Source organism: Narcine bancroftii, unplaced genomic scaffold, assembly GCF_036971445.1.
Source record: "Narcine bancroftii isolate sNarBan1 unplaced genomic scaffold, sNarBan1.hap1 Scaffold_725, whole genome shotgun sequence".
Classification (NCBI taxonomy): Eukaryota; Metazoa; Chordata; class Chondrichthyes; order Torpediniformes; family Narcinidae; genus Narcine; species Narcine bancroftii.
The window spans coordinates 2,386-30,048 of record NW_027212231.1 but is presented as its reverse complement, the minus strand read 5'-3'; the positions used below and the strand labels follow the sequence as shown (position 1 = coordinate 30,048).

Sequence of the window (27,663 nt, the reverse complement as noted above, 5' to 3'; positions counted from 1 at the left end):
TGGCTCTCAGCTGGTTTCCCTGCTGTCAAATATCACCGCCACAAATTCCACTATCCCCACCCATCCAGCTCCCAAAACAAGGGGAGAGAGGGAAAGGGGGTGGTGGAGGGGAAAGGGGAAGTGGGAGATGAGGGGGAGAGGGAATGGGGGGGAGAGAGAGAGAGAGGGGGGGGAATGAGGAGAGAGAAGGGGAATGGGGGGTAGAGAAGGAAGAAAAGTGTCCTCACTCCCTGGACCCAGGTCCCACCTTGTTCCCACTCCCCAATCTCACAACGGGTGAGTCTGTTCTTCCACCGCCCTTTATCCCCTCCCACCTCACCTACAGAAGGGTCTTGACAGGGGTGCGGGTCTTGTCAAGGTGAGGGGACCTGACAGGGGGAGAGGGTTGCTGATTGGAGAAGGAGTTGGGCGAGGGAGGTGTCTCAGTAGAAGTCCCTGGATGAGGTGGTAGGAACTGTTCCCCCACTCCAGTGATGGGGCACAGGTAGGCATTACAGGGAAGTGGGGGGGCGGGGGGAACTTAGGAGTCCACAAGGAGGAAGGGGAACGGACGGGGTCCACGGGGAGGAGGGGGAACGGATGGGGTGTACGGAGGGTAAAAACGGGTGAAGTGCAGGGGGAACAGACAGGGTCCACCGAGTGCAAGGGGAGGCGTAGTTTATGCTGAGGGGCGAATGGACCGAGTCCACGAGGAGTTCGGGCGGGCGACGTACGTTTTCAGCATGGCTTTGAGTGCCTCCTTCCTCTGCCGATCGACGAACTTTTCGATGAGGTAGCCGGACATGCGGGGTGCCACACGGTAGAGACGGAAAAAGCGGTGGTAATTGCATAGGGCCCAGGCTGCCCGCAGACCCAGGGCGTGGGACACGCACACATCCTCCTTCAGCTCCCGGCTCAGGAAGGCCAGCTCCGTGGTGATGTCTGTCGGGAGACAGGAGTTAGAGGAGCAGGGAGGGAGAGGGGGGGGGGATGGCGGGAGTGTGAAGTCGGAGACCGAGGGGGTGGCAGGGATGCACCAATTGGTGTGTGTGTGCGTGTGCGCGCGCGTGCGAAGTGAAGAGTGTGAACCCGTTTGAAGAGATCCACCCCTCGTCCCCTACCTCCGGAGTTCTGGGTGAAGATGTAGTAGAGGATGCGATAGGCAGTGAACTCGCCCACGTTTCCTGGCAGGTTCTCGGCGTACAGTGACTTCAACTGAGCCTGGCACTGATTAAACTCCTCATGGTCGCCCTGTTGTAGGGAGGTGGTGTGGAGATAGACGGGGGTGAGGGAGGGGAAAGAGACAGAGTGTCAGGCAACATCTCGATATCTTGCCAGGGTATCTTAACACTCTTCCCTCTCCTTCCCGGGATCAACCCTGTTACACCTTATTCAGTTCCCCCATATCTCACAGCCCCAATCCCAGACCTCCCCAGACCCTTTGGATGCAACATCCCTGCTCTCCACATCCCCATGCCACGTACCCTCACTCCTCCCCCATGTCCCATCCTTCCCCGACGACACCCCACCTTCTCCAGCGCAATCCGGGCGTGCGTCTCGTAAACCTCCACCGTGAACTCCGTCCGGATCCCCTGTACCTGAGGTGGGGGGAGAGAGTTCAGTCAGGGGTCAGAAGGAGAGGGGGGTGAGGGGTGCAGACTGAGAATGGAGGGATGAGGTGGGTCAGTCTGGGATCAACACCTTGTGTTCCGCCCAGGTCTCTCCAAACCATCGCCATTAACGTCAACTTCCCCAGTTCCTGATAAATATCCCACCCCGATTCTCTGTCCTCCCCAAACCCCCATCCCTCTCTCCGTTCCTCCAGCTTCCCAACCCCTTCCCCATCAGAAAGCAGTCCTCCTCCCCATCCCCCTCCTCTAACCCTCCACTCCCCCCCTCACCTCTCCCTTGCTCTCCCCTAAGCCTGTCCCTCCATCCATCCCTCCTCTCCACGTTCCCTCCTCTCCCCATCCCTTCCTCCTGTTCCTCTACCTCTTCCATGCCCTCATTCTCCTCTCAGCCCCTCCCTCCTGTCCACCCCTCCCTCCCCCATCCACTTCTAATCCCTCCCTCCCTGTCCCTCTACCCTCTCCCACACCCCCAACCTCCCTCTCCTCACCGTCAGGTCCTGCCGGATGGCTTTGAGTTGCTCACAGGCGAATGCGTAATCCTGGTTCGCCGTCCAATGGGTCTTCACCATGGCTAGAGATTTTCTCAGCACCTGGGGGGTGGGGGAAGAGGGTCAGTGGTCCATGCGAACTCCACCTCCCACCCGGGTCAGTGATTGCCCTCCCCCTGCTTGCAGTGTAGACCCTCACCGGGGAGAGGGAACAGGGTGAAGTGGAACTTTGCGGGAGTTTCCTGGAGGGGAGACCACCCAGTTAGATTTGCCCACCATACTCACTGGCACGGGCCTGACAGTGGATGGGTCCGGTGCACAGGTTAGCCGCAGGTAGCGCTTGGTGACCTCCTGGCAGGTGCCAACAGTCTGGATCCGCTCCCAGTCCAGGGGCTCAGAGCCCGCCCCGGTTCCGGCCTCCACGGCCCCCAGCCGCTTGGGCGCTGCATGCTGGAAGCGAGCCGCCCTCCTCTGCTTCTTGTACTCCTTCTCCGGGTCGTCTGGTGGCGAGAGCTGGCCCTGGCGGCGAGTGCGGCGGCCTTTCCTGCCGCCCAGTGTTCCCTCAAAGTCCCTGGGGACGGAGAGGCAGAAGTCAGAGGATGGAGGGAGAGTTCCTGAGGGAGGGGGGGCCAGAGAGAGAGGTGATCTCTCCCCCTCCTTTCCCATTGCTCCCCCCTCTCTCTCTTCACATAGATACGAGTCTGGGCTGCCCAGTTAACCGACATCCCCGGTACAAACTCATGGACCAAAATGCCATGTTACTCTGCTGTGTCTAACTAATTAAAAGATTGCCCACCCCTGACAGAACATAGAACACAACAGCACACTACAGGCCCTTCGGCCCTCGATTTTGTGCTGACCCACATATTCAAGGTTAAAAAAATCAGAAAAGGCAGAAGTCTCAGAATTCCAACAATGGGGGAGGAAGCCAGACCAACAAAAGGGGGTTAATTGGATACGTTGTTTGTCTTTTCTTAATAAATCCAGTTTCGTCAAGTTTTACTATTTTTGGTACACAGACAGCCAATCTGTTTGCTCATAGTTTTGCTATTATCTGATTCCACCTGCATTGAATTCGCCCATCGTTATTGAATGAAGATCTACCGGGACCAATGCCTGAAGAGGGCGCACAAAATCAGTGAACCAGTGCGGACTCGAAAGGCCAACATGGCCTGTTTCTGCTCCGTAAATGGTTATATGGTTATATGATAAAGGACGAGATGAGAATTTATCATGTCTGTGCGAAAGGAGATAGGGAAAGGAGAGAGGACAGAAGCAGGGGTGGGGAGGTCGACGAAAGCCAGAGATGTTGATGTTAATGCTATCTGGTTAGAGGGTCCCCGGTCGGAAGATTGAGATGTTGTTCCTCCAATTTACAGGTGACTTCAGCCTGGCAGAGCATGAAACCGTGGACGTACAGATCGGCAAGGGAATGGGACAGGGAATTGAAATGGGCGGCCACTGGGAGATCCACGCTATTGCAGCGGACAGAGTTGCGCCGCTCGACAAAGCGATCTCCCAGTCTGTGTCCAGCCTCTCCGGTGTAGAGGAGACCACAGTGGGAGCACCAGGCACAGTCGATGACCCCTGCAGATTCACAAGGGAAGTGTTGCCTCATCTGAAAGGACTGTTTGGGGTCCCAAGTGGTGGTGAGGGAGGAGGTGTGGGTGCAAGTGGAGCATCTCCTGGAATCACAGGGGTAGGTCCAAAGGGGATGACTGGTGGGGAGGGAGGAGTGGACAAGGGAGTCATGGAGGGAACAGTCCCTGTAGAAGGAGGAGAGGGGAAGATGTGTCTAGTGGTGGGATCACGTAGTAGGTGGCAAAAATGGTGGAGGATGTGTTGGATGCTGGTGGGGTGGTCGGTGAGAACAAGAGGAATCCTGACCGTGTTGTGTGTGGGGGCCAGGGCAGATGTATGGGTAATGGAGGATATGCGGGTGAGTGCTGAGTTGATGGTGGTGGAGGGAAAGCCACATTGTTTGAAGGAGGACGACATCTTGATGATCCAGCCTGGAAGTCCTCATCCTGGGTGCAGATGTGACAGAGGAATTGAGAAAATGTAATGCAATCCTTACGGGGAAGGATGAGAAGAGGTACAGTCGAGGTAACTGAGGGAGGTGGTGGATTTACAGAAGATGTCTGTTGAGAGCTTGTCTCCTGAGATGGGGACAGAGAGGGGAATGTGTTGCTAGATGTGGACCAAGTTAATTTTAGGCTGGGGTGGGAGTTGGCGGCAAAGTGGATGAAGTCAACGAGCTCATCATGGGTACATGAGGCAGCACTAAAGTGGTCATCGATGTAGCGGAATAAGAGTTGAGGGGCCTTGCCTGTGTTGGCTTGCAGCATGGATTGCTTCAGGTGCTATGGGCACTCATGGCTTTCCCTTTAACTTGGAGAAAGTGGGACGAGCCGGTTAATGCCTTAGGTGCGCTATGGTTAGTAAGGTTAAGGAAAATAAACTGCTTTAAACAGATGTCCTCTGGTGCTTGCCACAGTCACCCTGGAAAAAGGTGCTGGCTGTCCACTTTATCTAAGCCAGTGGGTCTCAACTCACAGACCACTTTAAGTAATCCCTGTGCCATCTGTGATTAGTAAGGGATTGCTTAAGGAGGTCTGTGGGTGGAAAGAAAAAGTTTGAAAACCGCCGTTTTAATCATCCCTCATTGATTCATGATGTGCCCGGTTCCAAAGGAAATGGGCCAATGACCATTTTTCTCAAGCCAAATATTTCAGTCACAATTGGGTCTTGAGCAGCGATCCTCAGAAAAGCTCTCCCCCCCACCCCCCACAAGCTCCGTTAACCTATCTTTCTTTATCACTATTTTTATTAACATTGAAATTTCACATCCAAAAGGACAAAGTTCATCCATCCAGCTATCAATGAGGTAAAAGGACAAAGTCCGTCTGTCCAGCTATCAATAAGGTAAAAGGACAAAGTCCGTCCGTCCTGGTATCAATGAGGTAAAAGGACAAAGTCCATCCGTCCTGGTATCAATGAGGTAAAAGGACAAAGTCCGTCTGTCCTGGTATCAATGAGGTAAAAGGACAAAGTCCGTCCGTCCTGGTATCAATGAGGTAAAAGGACAAAATCCGTCTGTCCAGCTATCAATGAGGTAAAAGGACAAAGTCCGTCCGTCCTGGTATCAATGAGGTAAAAGGACAAAGTCCGACAATCCAGCTATCAATGAGGTAAAAGGAGGAGGAGTCACGTGATGGAGTAATGGCCGGTAGGGGATCTCCAGCCCTCTCCAGAAAAGTTAAAAAAAGATAGAGAAACATAAAAACAAAAACCAAAACACAAACATAAAAACCAAAACAAAGTGAAAGTAAAAGTGTGGAGAAAATGGCAGCGAAGAAAGAAAAAACAAAAACAACAGGAAGAAGAAGGAAGGACGTCAGAAGAAGAAGGTGAAGGCCTTACCAGTACGAGGAGGACCGCCGTGGAGAGAGAATCCCGCTCCATGAGGTCAGTCGAAACCCTGAACTTGGGACTACAAAAATGGCTCACGGAGCCAAACAAAAGTGCGCAACCGCGCATGCGCAACGATTCGCGCATGCGTGATGCGCAAGGCAAAAATAACACTGACGGGAGGGGGGACCAGCTGAGGAGTCGATCTCCACAGCTGAAACAGAGAACTACAACACAACAGCAAGAGGAAAACATAGAAAATAACGAGAACAAGAAATCGAATAAAAATAAGAAATCAAAGAAACAACAGATGACCAGCCCAGAGGAAGAAGACCAACACCAAGACACTTCTAATAAAAATAAGAAGACCAAAAATACCCAACAAAATAAAACAAACAACCCAACAAGAAAACCAGAAGAGACAGAGGTAAAGGACACAGATCCTGGAGTGGACTCAGAAGAAGAGGAGGAGAACACAGAGAAATTGAAGATGAAGGGAAGGGCAAGTACATGGATATATTTTTTTTTTAAAGAATATATGGAAACAGTAAAAGAATGGCAGTCACAAAAATTCAGTGAAATAAAAAGAATAAAATGTACAGAAGAAAAAATGAATAGATTAGAGATGATCATGAGAGAGATAGGAAAAAGAGTAGACAAGGTGGAAGAACGAGAAACAGCCGTAGAAATGGAAGTAGATGACTTAAAAAAGAAATTAGAAGAATCTGATAAAAAAGTTAAAGAGGCACAAGAGATGTTAGCTCAGAAGATAGATATAATGGAAAATTATAGTAGAAGAAACAATATAAAGATAGTGGGGCTTAAGGAAAATGATGAAGGCAAAAATATGAAAGAATTTATAAAAGAATGGATCCCTAGGGTCCTAGGAAGACCAGAATTACAGGAAGAAATGGAAATAGAAAGGCATACAGAACATTAGCCCCTAAACCACAACCACAACAAAAACCAAGATCCATTCTAGTAAAATTCCTAAGATATACAACAAGAGAAAATATATTGGAGAAGGCAATGAAAAAATTAAGAGAAGACAAAAAAACCACTGGAATACAAGGGTCAAAAAATTTTTTTCTATCCAGATATAAGTTTTGATCTTTTCTGGGGGGGGCTGGGTGGGGGGAAAAGAGCGGTCACTGCAAAATCAGTTGACGCTTGCGAGTGGATTCGCAAATCCAAATGGAGAGGGGAGATGTGGTTGTCCGACAAGGGATAAAGGGCAACTCAGGAGGGGAAGGGGAGATTGGGAATAAAGAAGATAGAAATAGGAGAATAAGGAAAATGTTGGATGTTGTAGGAATGTTGTCTGGTAAAGAGTTGAAAATAAGAAAACAGAAATGGAAAAGGAGGAAAGGTAATGATGGAAAAACGGAAAGAGAAGATAAACAAAATATAAAATGGCTACGCTGAACTATATGACTCTAAATATTAATGGAATACATAACCAAATTAAAAGGAAGAAACTACTAAATTTACTGAAAAAGGAAAAAATAGATATAGCATTTGTCCAAGAAACACATTTAACTGAATTGGAGCACAAGAAATTAAAGAGAGATTGGGTAGGACATGTAACAGCAGCATCGTATAATTCAAAAGCAAGAGGAGTGGCTATATTAATTAGCAAAAATGTGCCATTTAAAATAGAAGAGGAAATAATAGATCCAGCAGGGAGATATGTTATGATAAAATGTCAGATATATTCAGAGCTTTGGAATCTACTTAATATATATTCACCTAACGAAGAAGATCAAAAGTTTATGCAAGATATCTTTTTGACGGTAGCTAATACGCAAGGGAACATACTAATAGGAGGGGATTTCAATCTGAATTTGGATCCAAATATGGATAAAACGGGGAAAAAAATTAACAGGAAGAACAAAGTAACCAAATTTATAATTAAATCAATGCAAGAAATGAAACTTGTGGACATATGGAGGAAACAAAACCCAAAAGAAAAGGAATACTCATACTACTCGACTAGACATAAAACATACTCAAGGATAGACCTATTCCTGTTATCAGCCCACATACAAGGGAGAGTTAGGAAAACGGAATATAAAGCTAGACTATTATCGGACCACTCACCCCTGTTATTGGCAATAGAGCTAGAAGACATCCCTCCAAGAATGTATAGATGGAGATTAAACCCCATGCTACTTAAAAGACAGGATTTTAGAGAATTTATTGAAAAACAATTAAAAATGTACTTTGAAGTAAATACGGAATCAGTGGAAGATAAGTTTATACTATGGGACGCAATGAAAGCATTCATTAGAGGGCAAATAATAAGTTATGCAACCAAGATGAAGAAGGACTATAATCAGGAAACAGAGCAGTTGGAAAGGGAAATAATAAACATAGAAAAAAAATTAGCAATAAAGGAAGATACAACCAAAAGAAGAGAATTGGCGGATAAAAAAATAAAATATGAAACATTACAAACATTTAAGGTGGAGAAGAATATAATGAAGACAAAACAGAAATATTATGAACTAGGGGAAAAAACACACAAAATCCTAGCATGGCAGCTTAAGACAGAGCAAACTAAGAAAATGGTATTGGCAACAAGGAAAAAAGACAAACAAATTACATATAATCCAAAAGAAATTAAGGAAAACTTCAGAGAATTCTATGAACAATTATACCGAACCGAAAACGAAGGGAAAGAAGGGAAAATAGATGAATTTTTGACTAAAATTGAACTACCAAAACTACAAATAGAGGAACAAAATAAATTAACAGAACCATTTGGAACAGTAGAAATACAAGAGATAATAAAAAATTTACCAAATAATAAGACACCAGGAGAGGATGGACTCCCAATAGAATTCTACAAAACATTTAAAGACCTAATAATACCGCCCCTCCTGGATGTAATCAACCAGATTGATGAGACACAAAACTTACCAGATTCATGTAAAACAGCAATAATTACAGTGATACTAAAACAAGGGAAAGATCCACTCTCACCAGCGTCATATAGACCAATATCTCTGCTAAACACAGATTATAAGATAATAGCTAAACTATTAGCGAACAGATTAGCAGAACAGGTACCGAAAATGGTAAATTTAGACCAAACTGGATTTATCAAAAAAAGACGCACAACAGACAATATTTGTAAATTTATTAACTTAATTCATGCAGTAGAAGGAAATAAAGCACCGGCAGTAGCAGTTGCTTTAGACGCAGAGAAGGCCTTCGACAGAGTAGAATGGAATTACTTGTTCAAAGTATTGCAAAAATTCAGTTTACCGGAGAAGTATATTAATTGGATTAAAGCATTATATAAGGGACCGTTAGCGAAAGTGACAGTAAATGGACATGTATCAAAGCAATTTAACTTAAGCAGGTCAACGCGGCAGGGATGCCCACTATCACCATTATTGTTTGCGCTAGCTATAGAACCACTAGCAGAATCGATAAGAAGAGATAATAATATAAAAGGAATAAAAATAAAAGACAGGGAATATAAAATCAGTCTGTTTGCGGATGATGTGATAGTGTACTTAACAGAACCAGAACTATCAATAAAAGAACTATATAAGAAATTGAAGGAATATGGAGAAGTGTCGGGATACAAGATAAACGTAAATAAAAGTGAAGCAATGCCTATGAATAACGCGGATTTCTCAAAATTTAAGGAGGAATCCCCATTCAGATGGCAAACGCAGGCAATAAGATACCTAGGTGTGCAAATAAACAAAAATCTAGGCCAATTATATAAACTCAATTACAATCCACTAATGAAAAAATTACAGGACGATTTAGAGCATTGGAAAGAGCTACCACTAACACTGATAGGAAGGATAAACTGTATTAAAATGAACATTTTTCCAAGGATACTATACTTATTTCAGGCATTGCCAATACAACTGACAGAAAAATTCTTCAAAGAGTTAAAGAAAATAATAAGGAGATTTTTATGGAGAGGGGGGAAACCGAGGATAGCACTAGACAAATTAACAGAATGGTATAAACAAGGAGGCTTACAATTGCCAAACTTCAAAAATTATTATAGAGCCGCACAATTAAGGTACCTATCAGATTTTTATCAAACAAGGGAAAAACCAGACTGGACGAGACTAGAATTAGATAAAATAGGGGAAAAGATACCTGAACACATATTATATAAATGGGACGAAAAATTGGTACAACATAGAACTTCTCCAGTATTACACCATCTCCTCAATATATGGAAGAAGATTCATGTAGAAAGAAATAAAATAAATTACCAAATACCAAAACTAATATTGACGCAAAATAAGCTACTCCCTTTTACAATAGACAACCTTGCCTTTAGAAAATGGGAAAAAAAAGGGATTAAAAGAATAGAAAATTGTTTTTCAGGAAGTAGATTCTTATCCTTTGAACAAATGAGAGATAAGTACAATATAACGGGAGATACAGCGCTGGCATATTACCAACTGAGATCCTACTTGAAAGATAAATTAGGAAGCAACTTGAGTTTACCAGAGGGAAGTAACCTTGAATATGTGATTACAGATACAATGTTAATCAAAAGATTTATAAAAAATATGTATATTAAACTGCAAGAAAAGGAAAATGAGGAAACAAATGGTAAAACTAAACAAAAATGGGAACAAGATTTAAATATAAAGATAAAAAAGGAAACATGGGAGAAGTTATGCTCTGGAACGATGAGAAATACAATAAATACGAGGCTGCGTATGATACAATATAATTGGTTACACAGACTATACATTACACCGCAAAAGTTAAATAAATGGGACCCAACAGTATCTGATAGATGTTTTCGATGTAAAAAAGAAAGGGGAACAACAATTCATGCAATCTGGACATGTGAGAGAGTAGAAAAATTTTGGGATGATCTCAATCAGATATTAAATAAAATAACAGAAAACAATATACCAAAGAATCCAGAGATCTTTCTCCTAAGTAACATAAAAAATAAAGAATTTGGAATTGACTTGGAGGATGCACAAAAAAGATTTGTTAAGATAGCCCTAGCTGTAGCAAAAAAATGTATTATGTCAACCTGGAAATTGGAAGATAATTTGAAAATACAACAATGGTATATAGAAATGAATAAATGTATTCCATTAGAAAAAATAACATATAGTTTAAGAAATAATATTGAAATATTCGAACAAGTATGGGAGCCTTACATTAAATACAATAGCGAAAACCTACCGGGAACAAACATTACCTAAGTTGATGGAAGGAGAAGAAAAGAAAAGAATGGACTCAGTAGAATTTCTGGTGTATTTTTGTTGAATGACAACATTGTCTAACTGAATTAATGCAACCTAGATTGTATAACTAAAATGGATGAGAGGGGGGGGGATGGGGGGGTGGCTTGGGAGGAGGGAGGGGGGAGGGAGAAAAAGTCACTGTAAATGTGTGGAAAAGAAAAAGTGTATATCATGGCTATTGTGATTTATGGTGTGAAAAATAAAAAATTTAAAAAAAAAAACAGATACAAGTTTTGAACTCCTGAAGAAGAGAAAGGAGTTTAATGCAGCAAAAACGAACCTATAGAAAAAAGGTTATAAATTTATGTTAAAATACCCGCAGTACTTAAAATAGTTATTCCAGGGCAGCAAAACAGACTATTCTTGGATCCGGAAGAAGCATGAAAATTTGCAGAACAACTACAAAACAGACAGAGAGATGAAGAGATGTAACAAGAACAAAAATGACAACAAACTATATGTATGTGTGTATGTAGGTATATATATATATATCTATATATATCTATATATATATATATATATAGATATATATAGATATATATGTATATCTATATATATAAATATATATAGATATATATAGATATATATATGTATATATATGTATATGTGTGTATATATATATGTGTATATATAAAAAATAGAGTATAGGTAAGAACTAAGAAGGGAAAGAAAGGGAAGAAAGGAAGTAAGGAGGGAATTAAGATAGTGACCTTTGTTATATATGAAGATTAAAATCTTTTCTGGGGGTGGGCTGGGTGGGGAGGAATTACAGTCACTGTGAAATCAGTTGACGCTTGCGAGCGGATTCGCAAATCCAAATGGAGAGGGGAGATGTGGTTGCCTGACAAGGGACAAAGGGAAACTCAGAAAGGGGAGGGACTATTGGGGTTAAAGGAATTTTAGATATGAGAATAGTGGAAATATTTTATGTTTTAGAAATGTCTTATAATGTGTTCAAAAAAAGAAAGCAAAAATGGATAAGAAGGGAAGGTGGTGATGAGGAAACGGAAAGGAAAGATAAACAAAGTATGAAATGGCTATGTTAAACTATATGACTTTAAATATTAATGGAATACATAACCAAATCAAAAGGAAGAAACTGTTAAATTTACTGAAAAAAGAAAAAATTGATATAGCATTCGTACAAGAAACACATCTAACTGAAGTGGAACACAAGAAATTAAAGAGAGATTGGATAGGACATGTAACAACAGCATCATATAATTCAAAAGCCAGCGGAGTAGCTATATTAATCAATAAAAATGTACCAATCAAAATAGAAGAGGAAATAATAGATCCAGCAGGGAGATATGTAATGATAAAATGTCAGATATATTCAGAATTTTGGAATTTACTCAATGTATACTCACCTAATGAAGAAGATCAAAAATTTATGCAAGATATCTTTTTGAAGATAGCAGATACGCAAGGGAACATACTAATAGGAGGGGATTTTAACCTTAATTTGGACTAAAACATGGATAAAACTGGAAAAAAAACTAACAGAAAGAACAAAGTAACCGAATTTATAATTAAATCGATGCAAGAAATGCAACTTTTGGATATATGGAGGAAACAACACCCAAAGGAAAATTCGGGTAGACATAAAACATACTCAAGGATAGACCTATTCCTGTTATCAGCCCACATTCAAGGGAGAGTTAGGAAAACGGAATATAAAGCTAGACTATTATCGGACCACTCACCCCTGTTATTGGCAATAGAGCTAGAGGACATCCCACCAAGAATGTATAGATGGAGATTAAACTCCATGCTACTTAAGACAGGATTTTAGAGAATTAATTGAATGACAAATTAAAATGTACTTTGAAATAAATACAGAATCAGTGAAAGATAAGTTTATACTATGGAACGCAATGAAAACGTTCATCAGAGGGCAAATAATAAGTTATGTAACTAAGATGAAGAAGGACTACAATCGGGAAACAGAACAGTTGGAAAGGGAAATAACAAATATAGAAAAAGAATTAGCAATAAAGGAAGATACAACTAAAAGAAGAGAATTGGCAGATAAAAAAATAAAATATGAAACACTACAAACATATAAGGTGGAGAAGAACATAATGAAGACAAAACAGAAATATTATGAACTAGGAGAGAAAACGCACAAAATTCTAGCGTGGCAGCTTAAGACAGAACAAACTAAAAGAATGGTATTGGCATTAAGGAAAAAGGACAAACAAATTACATATAATCCAACAGAGATCAATGAAAACTTCAGGGAATTCTACGAGCAACTATATCAAACTGAAAACGAAGGGATAGAAGACAAAATAGAAGCAATGCCAATGAATAATGCGGATTTCACAAAGTTTAAGAAAGAATTGCCATTTAGATGGCAAACACAAGCAATGCGATACCTAGGTATACAACTAAATAAAAACCTCGGCCATCTATATAAACTCAATTACCATCCATTAATGAAAAAATTACAAGACAACTTAGAGCATTGGAAAGACTTACCACTAAAACTGATAGGAAGGATAAACTGTATTAAAATGAATATTTTCCCAAGGATACAATACCTATTTGAGTCATTACCAATATACCTAACAGAAATTCTTCAAGGATTGAAAAAAAATAAGGAAATTCTTATGGAAAGGGGGGAAACCGAGGATAGCACTAGATAAATTAACAGAATGGTACAAACAAGGAGGCTTACAACTACCAAACTTTAAGAATTATTATAGAGCCGCACAATTAAGATACCTGTCAGATTTTTATCAAACAAGGGAAAAACCAGATTGGCCCAGATTAGAACTAGATAAAATAGGGGAGAAGATACCTGAACATATACTATATAAATGGGATGAAAAATTGGTACAACGTAGGAATTCACCGGTATTGCATCATCTGCTCAACATTTGGAAGAAGATTAATGTAGAAAGGAATAAAACAAATTACCAACTACCAAAACTAATGTTGACGCAAAATCAGCTAATCCCTTTCACAATAGATAACCTTTCCTTTAGAGAATGGGAGAGAAAAGGGATCAAAAGAATAGAAAATTGTTTTTCAGGAAATAAATTATTATCCTTTGAACAAATGAAGGATAAATATAACTCACGATACAATGTTTGCATACTACCGACTGAAAACCTACTTGAAGGACAAATTGGGAAACAGTCTGAGGTTACCAGAAGGAAACAATTTTGAATATGTCATTACAGACACAATGATAATTAAAAAGTTTGTAACAAACATGTACATCAAACTGCAAGAAAAGGAGAATGAGGAAACAAATGGTAAACCTAAACAAAAATGGGAACAAGATCTAAACATAAAGAATGAAACATGGGAGAAGCTATGCTCCGGAACTATGAGAAATACAATAAACACGAGGTTACGCATGATGCAATATAATTGGATACACATGCTATACATCACACCTGAAAAGTTAAATAAATGGGACCCAAAGGTATCAGACAGATGTTTTCACTGTAAAAAGGAAATGGGAACAACAATTCATGCAATTTGGACATGTGAGAAAGTGGAAAGATTTTAGGAAGATCTAAACCAGATATTAAATAAAATCACAAAAAGCAATATACCAAAAAAAACAGAGATCTTCCTCCTAAGTAATATAAGAAACAAAGAATTTGGACTCGATTTGGATGGAGCACAAAAAAGATTTGTTATGATAGCCCTAGCTGTAGCAAAAGAATGTATTATGTCAACCTGGAAATTAGAAGACAACTCGAGAATACAACAATGGTATATAGAAATGAATAAATGTATTCCATTAGAAAAAAATAACATATAATTTAAGAAATAACATCACAATATTCGAACAAATATGGGAGCCATACATGAAATACAATAGAGAAATCCTACCATGGACTTCCACCACCTAAAATGACAGAAGGAGAAGATAACGCAAAGAACTGACTCAGTAAAATTTCTTGTTTATTTTTATTAAGTGACAACATTGTTTAAGCGTTTAATGTATCATAGATTGAACTTTAAATAAATGGGGAAGGGAGTGAGGGAGGGAGGGATGGGAGGGATGGGAGGGGGGAAAAAGGGGGAGAAAACAACACTGTATATATTTAAGAAGAAAAATGTCTGTATGTATCTTGGTCAATATGGTTTATAGTGTGAAAAATAAAAAAAGAGGTAAAAGGACAAAGTCCGTCCATGCAGCAATGAGGTAAAAGGATAAAGTCCGTCCGTCCAGCTATCAATGAGGTAAAAGTGATGAAGTCAATACTATTTCCTCATCTTGAGAAAAACCAAACAGAGCCAATTAACGGACAAGGTTCTAGTTTGACCCAAAACTAACTAATAAAAGTTTGAAAATAATTTTTCCAAATATCTTCTAAACTAGGGCAAGTCCAAAGCATGTATCAATTAAGCCTCAGAAATTTTACACATTTCTCACATAATAACCATATAACAATTACAGTACGGAAACAGGCCATCTTGGGCCCTCTCGTCCACACCGATCTAAGTGAACTCCTAGTCCCACCCACTCGCTCCCATAACCCTCCAACCCCCTCACATCCATGTACTCATCCAGTCTCCTCTTAAATGACAGAATTGACCATGCTGCAACTACGTCTTCCGGAAGGTCATTCCACTCAGCCCCTACTCTCTGAGTGAAGAAGCTTCCCCTTGTGTAACTTCTAAAGTTTTGCCCCTAACCCTTAGCTTATGACCCCTTGTTCCAATCTTCCCTACCCTCAAGGGGAAAAGCCTATTCACATCTACCCTATTTATTCCCTTCATAATTTTAAACACCTCTATCAAATCCCCTCTCAACCTTCTACGCTGCAATGAATAAAGTCCCAGTCGACTCTTTCTCCGCATTCAAGATACTGCAATCCAGGCAGCATTTCTGTCAAGCTTTTTTGCACCCTCTCGACCATATTGATATCCATCCTACAATCTGGAGACCAGAACTGCACACAATATTCCAAACTTGGCCTCACCAATGTCTTGAATATAATGGATTGATATCCAAAAGCGAGCTAGTTTTAACTTTTGAAATAAGTGCTCTATTGCAACCAACCATGTCGTGCACAGAAGGAGGACACATTAGTCACGTTTAAAACAGTGTCCCAGTCCCCATCTGAGTGGCAAGCCCAAATCATGCTCCCAATCACTCTTACACTTCACCAATGAAGCTGTGCTCAAGTCCATCAGATCACAACAAATATTTGATATTCAGCCACTATGAGAAAGCTGAAAGTCAAAAAGTAAATCAAAAATGTTTGTTGCAGAAATCCATGGCTAATCAGAAAGTTTAGACATAGACATCTGAAAAATAATTACAAGGCATTACCTCATCAATAGGGAGATGAAATGGAAAGATAGTACTCTATCTACTCATACTCAATGTTTACAGGTGGTCAAGACCTTCCTAAGTTGAGAAAAAAAAATCCGATACAATGTGAAAGATGTGAAAGTGTATTTTTTTATTAGACATGAGGCCTGTTCATGGAGTATTACCATAATTTAATGAACTAAATAATGCTGTCTGGTTTCTGAATGTTGTCTTTCGTTTCCTAAGTATAACATATATGTAAGTTGACCTTGTTTAGAGGGAGGGGTTTGATTTATCGGTTGGGGGGGGGGGGGAAGGGAGGTTCTTATTTTCCCTTTTTTTAAATTTTGAGATATTTTGCAAATCTTATACTAAGAAAGATTTAATTATTATTTGAGAAGTACAAATTGTCTGTCCTATATTTCAAACTACTTATGGATTAATAGGTGTGTATTTTTTTAAAATTAAGCTCAATAATATTTTAAAAATGCAGAAACATTCAAAATGATAATATTACACATCATTTCATTGAAGGTTCCCCACATTTTAATCAAAAAGATTATATGTATTTGTGGCGGCTCATCGCAAGGCAAACGAATCAGCCCCGCTTGTAAGCCACACGACGGGGCAGCTGGCCAAAACGGCGTCGTTAGGGTGGGGGTTCTCTTCCCTCCAGCTCGGGGCTCAGAAACCCGCGCTTGAGGACCACGTGACACCCAGGTGATGTCAGCGCCCTCCAGTGCGGTTCACAGCCAGGTCTGGGAGTATAAGTGCAGCCCAGCAGCCTGCAATAAACTAGTCTGCTCACTGAGCTCAAACCATCTGGTCGTGTATGTTATTGGAAGAGCAGTGCAACCGCCACTACAATTGGTGACCCTGACTGGTTTAAATGTCTTTGAACCCATCATGAGTGAGCCTGGAATCAGCGCTATAGCCGTAAAACTGCCTGAATTCTGGGTTCAGGACCCGGAGACTTGGTTTGGCCACGTGGAGGCCCAGTTTGAACTCCGCCAGATTTCGTCCGACACGACCAAATTCTACCATGTGGCGCTGCCCTGGACCAGGCCACTGCCAGACGTGTGCTGCACCTTGTTCAGCACCCACCCATCGAGGAAAAGTACGAGACCACCAAGCGAGTGCTTACCGGGTCCCTCAGACTATCCAGACACCAGCGTGCCACTCGAGTGCTGCACCTCGACACCCTGGGGGACAAGTCCCCGATGGAACTGATGGACGAGATGCTCGCGCTCATGGGTGAGCACACCAACTGCCCACTTTTCAAGCACATCTTCCTCGAACATATGCCCGCTGCTGGTTCAGAGCTTCACTGACCCGAGCCAAGCCCGCCCCTAGTGCTGTGGTAGAGCACCCGGTCCCCAAGAGCATAACCAAGGCCACAGCATCCGCTTCAGGCCTCTGCTTCTACCACCAGCGCTGGAGAGCCAAGTCCTGGAGTGTCATCAGCCCTGTTCGTTCCAGGGAAATAACCAGGCTGGCCGCTGTTAATGGCAGCGGCGGCTGGCCAAGGACACAGCCTTCTCTACCTGCGGGACTCAGTCAGCGGCCGGTGGTTCCTCGTTGACACTGGATCCCAGATCAGCTTCATCCCGGCCACCGAATCCAGGAACCGACCTCGTGGACCTCCCCTCCATGCGGCCAACACAACAGCAATCTGGACGTATGGAGATAAGACAGTCCACTTCCAGATCGGCCAACGGAATTTCGCATGGAGGTTCACTGTCTCGTCCCTTCCAACTGCCATCCTGGGTGCAGACTTCCTTCCCGCAAACTGGCTTCTGGTGGACATTCAAGGTAGGCGCTTGTGGACGCCCGTACCTTCCAGGCCGTTTGACTTGACGCCTCCCGCTCGAAGCAACCGCAATGGCCATGAACAGCACACCCAGAGACAAGTTCCAGCAGATCTTGGACGAGTTCCCAACACTCCTCAAGCCACAGTTCTCCGCTGCCTCGCCGTGCCATGGGGTGTTCCACCACATCCCCACCCAGGGCCTGCCAGTTCACGCCAAGGCATGCCGGCTCTCGCCTCCAGGTAGCGAAGGAGGAGTTTCGCACCTGTTGGAGTGGGATCATTCGGCGGTCCGACAGCCCATGGGCATCACTGCTCCAGCTAGTTCCGAAAGCCTCTAGCGGCTGGTGTCCCTGCAGAGACTATTGACAGCTCAGTGAGGCAACCGTTCCTGACCGTTACCCCATCCCTCACATCCAGGACTTTATGGCCAACCTTCATGGTGCGAGGGCCTTCTCCAAGGTTGACCTGGTGCGTGGATATCACCAGATCCCGGTGCACCCTGAGGACATACCCAAGACGGCCATCATCACCCCCCTTTGGTTTGTTTGAATTCCTGCGCTTGCTGTTCGGACTAAAGAATGCCGCTCAGACCTTCCAGCGCCTCATGGACTCTGTGGGCAGGGACTTGGATTTCGTCTTTATTTATTTGGACGACATCCTCGTCGCTAGCAAGGACCGGGCGCAACACCGAGTGCCATTTACTCCTGGCTGCCCGACTTCGGCCTTATCATCAACCCAGCCAAGTGCCAGTTTGGGAAAGAGTCCATGCAGTTCCTGGGCCATACCATCATGGCCAAAAGAGCCACGCCCGCCGCTGCAAAGGTCGCTGCTATCAGGGAGTTCCCACGCCCAGACAGCCTCAAGGGCTGCAGGAGTTTGCGGGTATGGTCAACTTTTACAACCGCTCCATTCCGGGAGCTGTGCACATCATGCAGCCGCTGTTCGCCCTCATTGCAGCAAGCACAAGACGTTCGCTTGGAACCCAGAAGCCTGCACCGCATTTGAGGCAACCAAGGACGTCCTGGCAAAGGCCACCATGCTCGCCCACCCACATGCCGACCTGTATATGGCACTCTCTGTCGATGCCTCTGCTACAGACATCGGTGGTGTCCTGGAGCAGCAGGTGAATGGACATTGGAAGCCGCTGGCATTCTTCAGCCGCCTGCTCCGCCCACCGGAATGCAAGAATAGCACCTTCAACCGCGAGTTACTGGGCATGTACCTGGCAGTGCAGCATTTCTGCTATTTTTTGGAGGGGAGGACTTTTACCATTTTTACAGACCACAAACCCCTCACCCAGGCACTTGTGATGGCAAAGTATCCCTGGTCGGCCAACCAGCAGCGCCACCTCTCCTTCGTGTTGGAGTTTACCACCGACATTCGGCACAAAGCAGGGAAGGACAATTTGGTTGCCGATGCACTCTCGTGACCGGCCATCTGCGCGCTGACGCCCGGCCTCGACTTCGACCAGCTTGCCCGGGACCAGGAAGATAATGAGGAAACGAGGGCCTTCAAGACCGCAATCACCGGCCTGCAGTTCCGTGACCTCCCGACTCCGAGTGGTGAAGGCACCATCCTGTGCAATATCTCCTTGGGCACCCCACGGCCAGTGGTTCCCCAGCAGTGGCACAGGCAGGTCTTCTATCACATCCACGACCTTTCACATCCGTCCATCAGGTCCACGGTCCGGATGGTGGCAGAATGGTTCGTATTGCATGGGCTGCGGAAACAGATCACGGTCTGGGCCAGAACATGCACCCATTACCAAATGTCCAAGATGCACAGGCACACCAGGGCACCCGTACAGGAGTTCGAGCACGTACGGGAACAGTTCAGCCACATTCACATGGACATTGTCAGGCCCTTATCCGTTTCCTGGGGCAACCATTACCTGTTTACGGTGGTGGACCGCACCACTCGCTGGCCCAAGGCGATCCCAATGCCAGACGTCTCCAGTGACTCCTGCTCCCGAGCACTGTTGCATGGTTGGGTCACCCGGCTCTGCGTCCCGGCTCACTTCACCAGCGATCAAGGTGCCCAGTTCACATCTGCGCTCTGGGCACAATTCGCCAACAGGTTGGGGATCCAGGTACACCGCACCACGGCCTACCACCCGCAGGCCAATGGACTGGTCAAACTTTTGCACCACCACCTTAAGTCGGCGCTCATGGCCTGCCTCACCGGTCCCGACTGGACAGACGAACTGCCTTGGGTGCCCCTGGGCATCCGCTCCACTCCCAAGGAAGATCTGCAGGCGTCATCAGCTGAGCTGGTCTACGATGCGCCACTGGCACTACCTGGTGAGTTCGTCAATGTACCTCACACGTGGCTCCACTTGTAAGCCACGTGGCAGGGCAGCCGGCCAAAATGGCGCCGTCGGGGGTTTCCCTTCCTTCCAGCACAGGGCTCAGAAACCCGTGCTGGGGGACCATGTGACACCCGGGAAACGTCAGCGCCCTCCAGCGCGGTTCTCAGCCAGCTTCGGGCTGGGAGTATAAGTGCAGCCCAGCAGCCTGGAATAAACTAGTCTGCTCACTGAGCTCAACCCGTCTGGTTGTGTGTGTTATTGCAGAAGCAGTGTAGCCGCCACTACATATTGATATTTTGTTATAAAAAAGGAAAATCTAAACCCACAACGAGTAATAATGCTATTTGGTCAAAAAAAACAACAAAATTCTTATCAGAGTGATAAATTACCTCATGGGTCAACATTTCTACCTTCATAATAAATCAATGATCATAAAAGTAACTCAAAAAGGGTACCCATGGTGTTTGGAAATTTACATTCAAATTATAAATTTGGCATCGAATCTTCTCTAAATGGCGTCACGTGGCCACTGAACGTGGTGAGGCAGGGTAACATCCCTCTGTCTGAGTAACGGTGCCCACCGAACCATCAGAGAAATTAAAGCTAATATGTGCAGATCAGATGCCGTTAAAGTTATGCCACTCTCTCCAACAGTAGTAAATAAGGCAGTTAGGAAATTTGGTTTAAAATGAACTTTAGAAAGTGCAGAGAAAGTTGGAAATACTTCGATCCCATATTTCTTAAGACTCTGAATGTCCAGAACATATGAATTAATGAAGCATCCCCATTGGTGCATTTATCACAACAAGGAGATACACCCACCTAAAAACGAGATATTTTGACTTTGGACATGTGAGCCCTATGTAGGAGAGAGTGGGGGGCACATAAAGAAGAGGTATTAACCATTTTAAATTTACATTTCAAGTTTATATTTCAGAAATTAAGAGCTGTAGGTCCTGTTCCCAGCCTTTTAAATTTTATCTGAGGGAGCCTCTCTTAATCCTAACAACATATTAGGTATTATATAAAGATTGTAAAATAAAAATTACATCAATTAAACTCTTATCAGTCCTCTGAGATCGATGTAATTGAGATCGTAAAAAATATCTAATCTGTGGATAACCTTGACTTGAACATGTTCACCAATCCAGGCAACATCCTGGTGAATCTCCTCTGCACCCTCTCCATAGCTTCCACATCCTTCCTGTAATGAGGCAACTAGGAAATGAACGGGATATTGTAAGTGTGTTCTCAACAGAGTTTCACAGAGCTGCAGTGTTACTTTGCGGCTCTTCAACTCTAAAATCTCGCCCGGAGGCCCCGAAACCACAACCCCACTCACCTTCGGTTGCGCTGGCCGCGTCCCCTACCCCGGGGACCGGTCCGACCGACCCCGACCACGGCCTTTGGGGGCAGGTTTGCAGAGTCCTAGCCGGTTATCTCCGCTGGAGTACGAGCTGCTGTCCGAGTCGGAGCTGGAGCCGCTGTGGTGGAGGAGGAGGGTGGGGTGGGGAAGAGAAAGGATGGAGGGTGTGAGTAGGAGAAAGGGAAAGTAAGAGAGAAGGGGGAGAGGGAGAGAGGAAAGGGGGAGAGAGTGGGAAGGCAGGGAGTGAGAGAAAGCAGGGAGGCAGAAAGTAGGGAAGAGAGAGAAAGGGAGTGAATGCCACATGAGGTTGGGGGTGAGGGGGAAGAGACGGTTCAGGGAAAACAAAATCACTTGTGGTGACGCCACTCGTGTGGGGTCTGGGACATGGACGGTGGGGGGGAATGGATTCAGGGACAGACTGGGGCAAGATTTGCTTGCAGTGGTGCCATTAGTATGGAGACCAGGAAACCAACTGGGGGGATGGACAGACAGGTAGGACCAATCTCAACTGTGGTGGCGCCGCCTATGCAAAGACCAGGACACGGACTTGGGCAACAAATTCAGGGATGGACAACCAAGTGGAGCAAGATCACCTGCGATGGCGCCGTCTGTGTGGAGATCGGGAAACTGACCGCGACCGGCTGGAATCTCGTGAACCGGCGCTGGACGAGGAGCTGGTGTCCCGGGTGAAGACGTTGCGGTAACCAAACCGGGAGGGGTGACTGCTGCCCCGGGAACGCTGGCTGGAGCCACCCCCTCCACTCCGGTGGGCTGATGGGGATGGGGCCACTCGCTGGGACGGGCTGGAGCACAGGGTCGCTCGGTGGGTTGTGGCCGAGGGCAGCTCCCACCGGTTCTTCTTCTGGGGGCTGGGGGCCTGCTCCTTGTTAAGGCTATGGGGATGGTGGTGTGGGACAGGAGGAATGGAAAGAAAGAAAGGGAGGTGGAGAAAAGGAAGGAGATGAGACCGAAGTGAGGTGGAGAAAGGAAGGGAGTGGAACCAATGGGGGGAGGGGGGGGGGGAAAGAGTGGGGGAGAATGAAGGGGGAGAGGCAGAGAGGTGGGGGGGAGGGCAGAGAGGTGGGGGGGAGACAGAAGGGGGGGAGAGACAGAAGGGGGGGAAGACAGAAGGGGGGGAGACAGAAGGGGGGGAGACAGAAGGGGGGGAGACAGAAGGGGGGGAGACAGAAGGGGGGGAGACAGAAGGGGGGGAGGGAGACAGAAGGGGGGGAGACAGAAGGGGGGGAGACAGAAGGGGGGGAGACAGAAGGGGGGGAGACAGAAGGGGGGGAGACAGAAGGGGGGGAGACAGAAGGGGGGGAGACAGAAGGGGGGGAGACAGAAGGGGGGGAGACAGAAGGGGGGGAGACAGAAGGGGGGAGACAGAAGGGGGGGAGACAGAAGGGGGGGGAGGGGGGGACAGAAGGGGGGGAGGGGGAGACAGAAGGGGGGGAGACAGAAGGGGGGGAGACAGAAGGGGGGGAGACAGAAGGGGGGGAGACAGAAGGGGGGGAGACAGAAGGGGGGGAGACAGAAGGGGGGGAGACAGAAGGGGGGGAGACAGAAGGGGGGGAGACAGAAGGGGGGGAGACAGAAGGGGGGGAGACAGAAGGGGGGGGAGACAGAAGGGGGGGAGACAGAAGGGGGGGAGACAGAAGGGGGGGAGACAGAAGGGGGGGAGACAGAAGGGGGGGAGACAGAAGGGGGGGAGACAGAAGGGGGGGGAGACAGAAGGGGGGGAGACAGAAGGGGGGGAGACAGAAGGGGGGGAGACAGAAGGGGGGGAGACAGAAGGGGGGGAGACAGAAGGGGGGGAGACAGAAGGGGGGGAGACAGAAGGGGGGGAGACAGAAGGGGGGGAGACAGAAGGGGGGGAGACAGAAGGGGGGGAGACAGAAGGGGGGGAGACAGAAGGGGGGGAGACAGAAGGGGGGGAGACAGAAGGGGGGGAGACAGAAGGGGGGGAGACAGAAGGGGGGGAGACAGAAGGGGGGGAGACAGAAGGGGGGGAGACAGAAGGGGGGGAGACAGAAGGGGGGGGAGACAGAAGGGGGGGAGACAGAAGGGGGGGAGACAGAAGGGGGGGAGACAGAAGGGGGGGAGACAGAAGGGGGGGAGACAGAAGGGGGGGAGACAGAAGGGGGGGGAGACAGAAGGGGGGGAGACAGAAGGGGGGGAGACAGAAGGGGGGGAGACAGAAGGGGGGGAGACAGAAGGGGGGGAGACAGAAGGGGGGGAGACAGAAGGGGGGGAGACAGAAGGGGGGGAGACAGAAGGGGGGGAGACAGAAGGGGGGGAGACAGAAGGGGGGGAGACAGAAGGGGGGGAGACAGAAGGGGGGGAGACAGAAGGGGGGGGAGACAGAAGGGGGGGAGACGAGACAGAAGGGGGGGAGACGAGACAGAAGGGGGGGAGACGAGACAGAAGGGGGGGAGACGAGACAGAAGGGGGGGAGACGAGACAGAAGGGGGGGAGACGAGACAGAAGGGGGGGAGACGAGACAGAAGGGGGGGGGAGACGAGACAGAAGGGGGGGGGAGACGAGACAGAAGGGGGGGGAGACGAGACAGAAGGGGGGGGAGACGAGACAGAAGGGGGGGGAGACGAGACAGAAGGGGGGGAGACGAGACAGAAGGGGGGGGAGACGAGACAGAAGGGGGGGGGAGACGAGACAGAAGGGGGGGGGACGAGACAGAAGGGGGGGGAGACAGAAGGGGGGGGAGACAGAAGGGGGGGGAGACAGAAGGGGGGGGGAGACAGAAGGGGGGGGAGACAGAAGGGGGGGGAGACAGAAGGGGGGGGAGACAGAAGGGGGGGGGAGACAGAAGGGGGGGGAGACAGAAGGGGGGGGAGACAGAAGGGGGGGGAGACAGAAGGGGGGGGAGACAGAAGGGGGGGGAGACAGAAGGGGGGGGAGACAGAAGGGGGGGGAGACAGAAGGGGGGGGAGACAGAAGGGGGGGGGAGACAGAAGGGGGGGGGAGACAGAAGGGGGGGAGACAGAAGGGGGGGGAGACAGAAGGGGGGGGAGACGGAAGGGGGGGAGACGGAAGGGGGGGGAGACGGAAGGGGGGGAGACGGAAGGGGGGGAGACGGAAGGGGGGGAGACGGAAGGGGGGGGAGACGGAAGGGGGGGAGACGGAAGGGGGGGAGACGGAAGGGGGGAGACGGAAGGGGGGAGACGGAAGGGGGGGAGACGGAAGGGGGGGAGACGGAAGGGGGGGAGACGGAAGGGGGGTAGACGGAAGGGGGGGGAGACGGAAGGGGGGGAGACGGAAGGGGGGGAGACGGAAGGGGGGAGACGGAAGGGGGGGAGACGGAAGGGGGGGAGACGGAAGGGGGGGAGACGGAAGGGGGGGAGACGGAAGGGGGGGAGACGGAAGGGGGGGAGACGGAAGGGGGGGAGACGGAAGGGGGGGAGACGGAAGGGGGGGAGACGGAAGGGGGGGAGACGGAAGGGGGGGGAGACGGAAGGGGGGGAGACGGAAGGGGGGGAGACGGAAGGGGGGGGAGACAGAAGGGGGGGAGACAGAAGGGGGGGAGACAGAAGGGGGGGAGACAGAAGGGGGGGAGACAGAAGGGGGGGAGACAGAAGGGGGGGAGACAGAAGGGGGGGAGACAGAAGGGGGGGAGACAGAAGGGGGGGAGACAGAAGGGGGGGAGACAGAAGGGGGGGAGACAGAAGGGGGGGAGACAGAAGGGGGGGAGACAGAAGGGGGGGAGACAGAAGGGGGGGAGACAGAAGGGGGGGAGACAGAAGGGGGGGAGACAGAAGGGGGGGAGACAGAAGGGGGGGAGACAGAAGGGGGGGAGACAGAAGGGGGGGAGACAGAAGGGGGGGAGACAGAAGGGGGGGAGACAGAAGGGGGGGGAGACAGAAGGGGGGGAGACAGAAGGGGGGGGAGACAGAAGGGGGGGAGACAGAAGGGGGGGAGACAGAAGGGGGGGAGACAGAAGGGGGGGAGACAGAAGGGGGGGAGACAGAAGGGGGGGAGACAGAAGGGGGGGAGACAGAAGGGGGGGAGACAGAAGGGGGGGGAGACAGAAGGGGGGGAGACAGAAGGGGGGGAGACAGAAGGGGGGGAGACAGAAGGGGGGGAGACAGAAGGGGGGGAGACAGAAGGGGGGGAGACAGAAGGGGGGGGAGACAGAAGGGGGGGAGACAGAAGGGGGGGAGACAGAAGGGGGGGAGACGAGACAGAAGGGGGGGAGACGAGACAGAAGGGGGGGAGACGAGACAGAAGGGGGGGAGACGAGACAGAAGGGGGGGAGACGAGACAGAAGGGGGGGGAGACGAGACAGAAGGGGGGGGAGACGAGACAGAAGGGGGGGAGACGAGACAGAAGGGGGGGAGACGAGACAGAAGGGGGGGAGACGAGACAGAAGGGGGGGAGACGAGACAGAAGGGGGGGAGACGAGACAGAAGGGGGGGAGACGAGACAGAAGGGGGGGAGACGAGACAGAAGGGGGGGAGACGAGACAGAAGGGGGGGAGACGAGACAGAAGGGGGGGAGACGAGACAGAAGGGGGGAGACGAGACAGAAGGGGGGAGACGAGACAGAAGGGGGGAGACAGAGAGAGGGAGGGAGACAGAGCCTCGTTACAGCACTCAGACACCTACCTCACACTGCAGTAGAAGCCCTGTTGCCACCCCAGTGTTCAGGTGAGCCTCTTTGTGCTCCACCCAACTCCCTCCCACCCTCCACCTCTGCCCCGTCCACACCCACCCCCTCCCAGCTTCTGCAGCCCCTCTCTTCTCCCTCAGTCTTCTCCTGGCTCTGGCACACCCCTCCCCCTTTCTTCTGTCTGCCCCAGCATGCTGGAGGTGACAAAAGTTCTGGCATGGTGTCGGTTAAATCAGTTGGGGGGTGCATAAATGTCCTCCGAACAACACCACTGTCCCCTCGGGGGCGTGGAAAGAATGGGATTGGGGGATGGGGTGAGGGTTGGCATAAGAGAACTTCACCCGGAGAAAGGGAAGACGAATTTCAAGTAAGGGCAATGGGATGAACTCTGGGGAGGCATGCAAGTGTGACCATACCTGGGTGGGGCAACATCTTCGGGAGTGAGGGACGAGAGGGGGATGGAGCACGGGTCCTGGCTTGTGTGAGTGGACCCCAGGAAGGGTGCCGAATCTTGGTCAAAGGGCAGACCCGGGAAAGGTGGCAGATGGACCCCGGGAGTCCAGTGAGACAGCAGATGGATCCCAGGTGTTGGACGGTCCCCAGGTATCGGGGAAATGGAGAAAGCCCTGAAGGCGTTGCCAGTACTCACTCGGGGAGGGGCTCAGTGCCCCAGTCGATAGTGTAGGCTGAACCATCCTGCAAACGGGCCTGCAGAAACATCCTTGAGCAACTTCTCAGTGCGGTCCTTGTCCAACTCTGTCTCACACGCCGTGAAGCATCTCTGCACGTACTCTTTCATGGCCTGTGGCCAATTGTCTGGCCTGGTCGGCGAGGCACTGAGGGGGGTGGGGAGAAAGGGTTGGTCAGTCACAGAGAGAGGAGTGGGAGCAGAGAGCTGGTTGATCACAGAGACGGAGGAGAGAGAGAGAGAGAGAGAGAGAGGGAGAGAGAGAGGGCAAGAGAGAGAGAGGGGGAGAGGGGATTGGCGCGGGAGAGCTCGGGTGAGTGTGTGTGGTGTGCCCACAGCCAGTACCTCTCGGAGAATCTGTGCCCCTTCTGTTCTCCATCAGCCAGCCCGACCCCGTATGGACGGGCTTGGATGTGGAACTTTACCGTCCCTGAGCCTGGCGCCTCTGCCATCACAAGGGAGAGAGTCATTGTCCAATCCAAAGCCAGGACCAATCCCCGTCAAGGGGCCTGTACAAGTATGCACTGCTTAACGTTCACGATACCTTCTGTGAAATTGAGCATTAAGCGATGTGAACGTTGAGTGAACACTTATTGAAGCTATATGAAATAATGTAGTGTACCTGTAAATTTTTATTGATCAGTTGTGATCAGTGTGGGGACTGAAACAGGGCTGTGGGATCAGTGTGCGAACAGACACAGTGCTGTGGTGAGAGAGCGGGGCAGTGGGATCAGTGTGGGGAGAGAGCGGGGCAGTGGGATCAGTGTGGGGAGAGAGCGGGGCAGTGGGATCAGTGTGGGAGAGAGCGGGGGCAGTGGGA

At 48.2% G+C, this 27,663-nt stretch overlaps 1 protein-coding gene across 1 annotated transcript; it reads right to left on the bottom strand.

Annotated features, from left to right (window-relative positions):
• Window positions 1-7: 7 nt before the first annotated feature.
• On the bottom strand, window positions 8-27,322 carry LOC138751117 (leukocyte receptor cluster member 8 homolog). Its single transcript, XM_069913187.1, is given in 11 exon segments — window positions 8-921; window positions 1,101-1,230; window positions 1,509-1,577; window positions 2,099-2,200; window positions 2,384-2,669; window positions 21,509-21,540; window positions 21,542-21,650; window positions 22,126-22,425; window positions 26,805-26,869; window positions 26,871-26,991; window positions 27,189-27,322. Coding segments are annotated over 11 exon segments (1,602 nt in total). The 5' UTR covers window positions 27,314-27,322; the 3' UTR covers window positions 8-658.
• Between the last annotated feature and the right edge of the window lie 341 nt (window positions 27,323-27,663).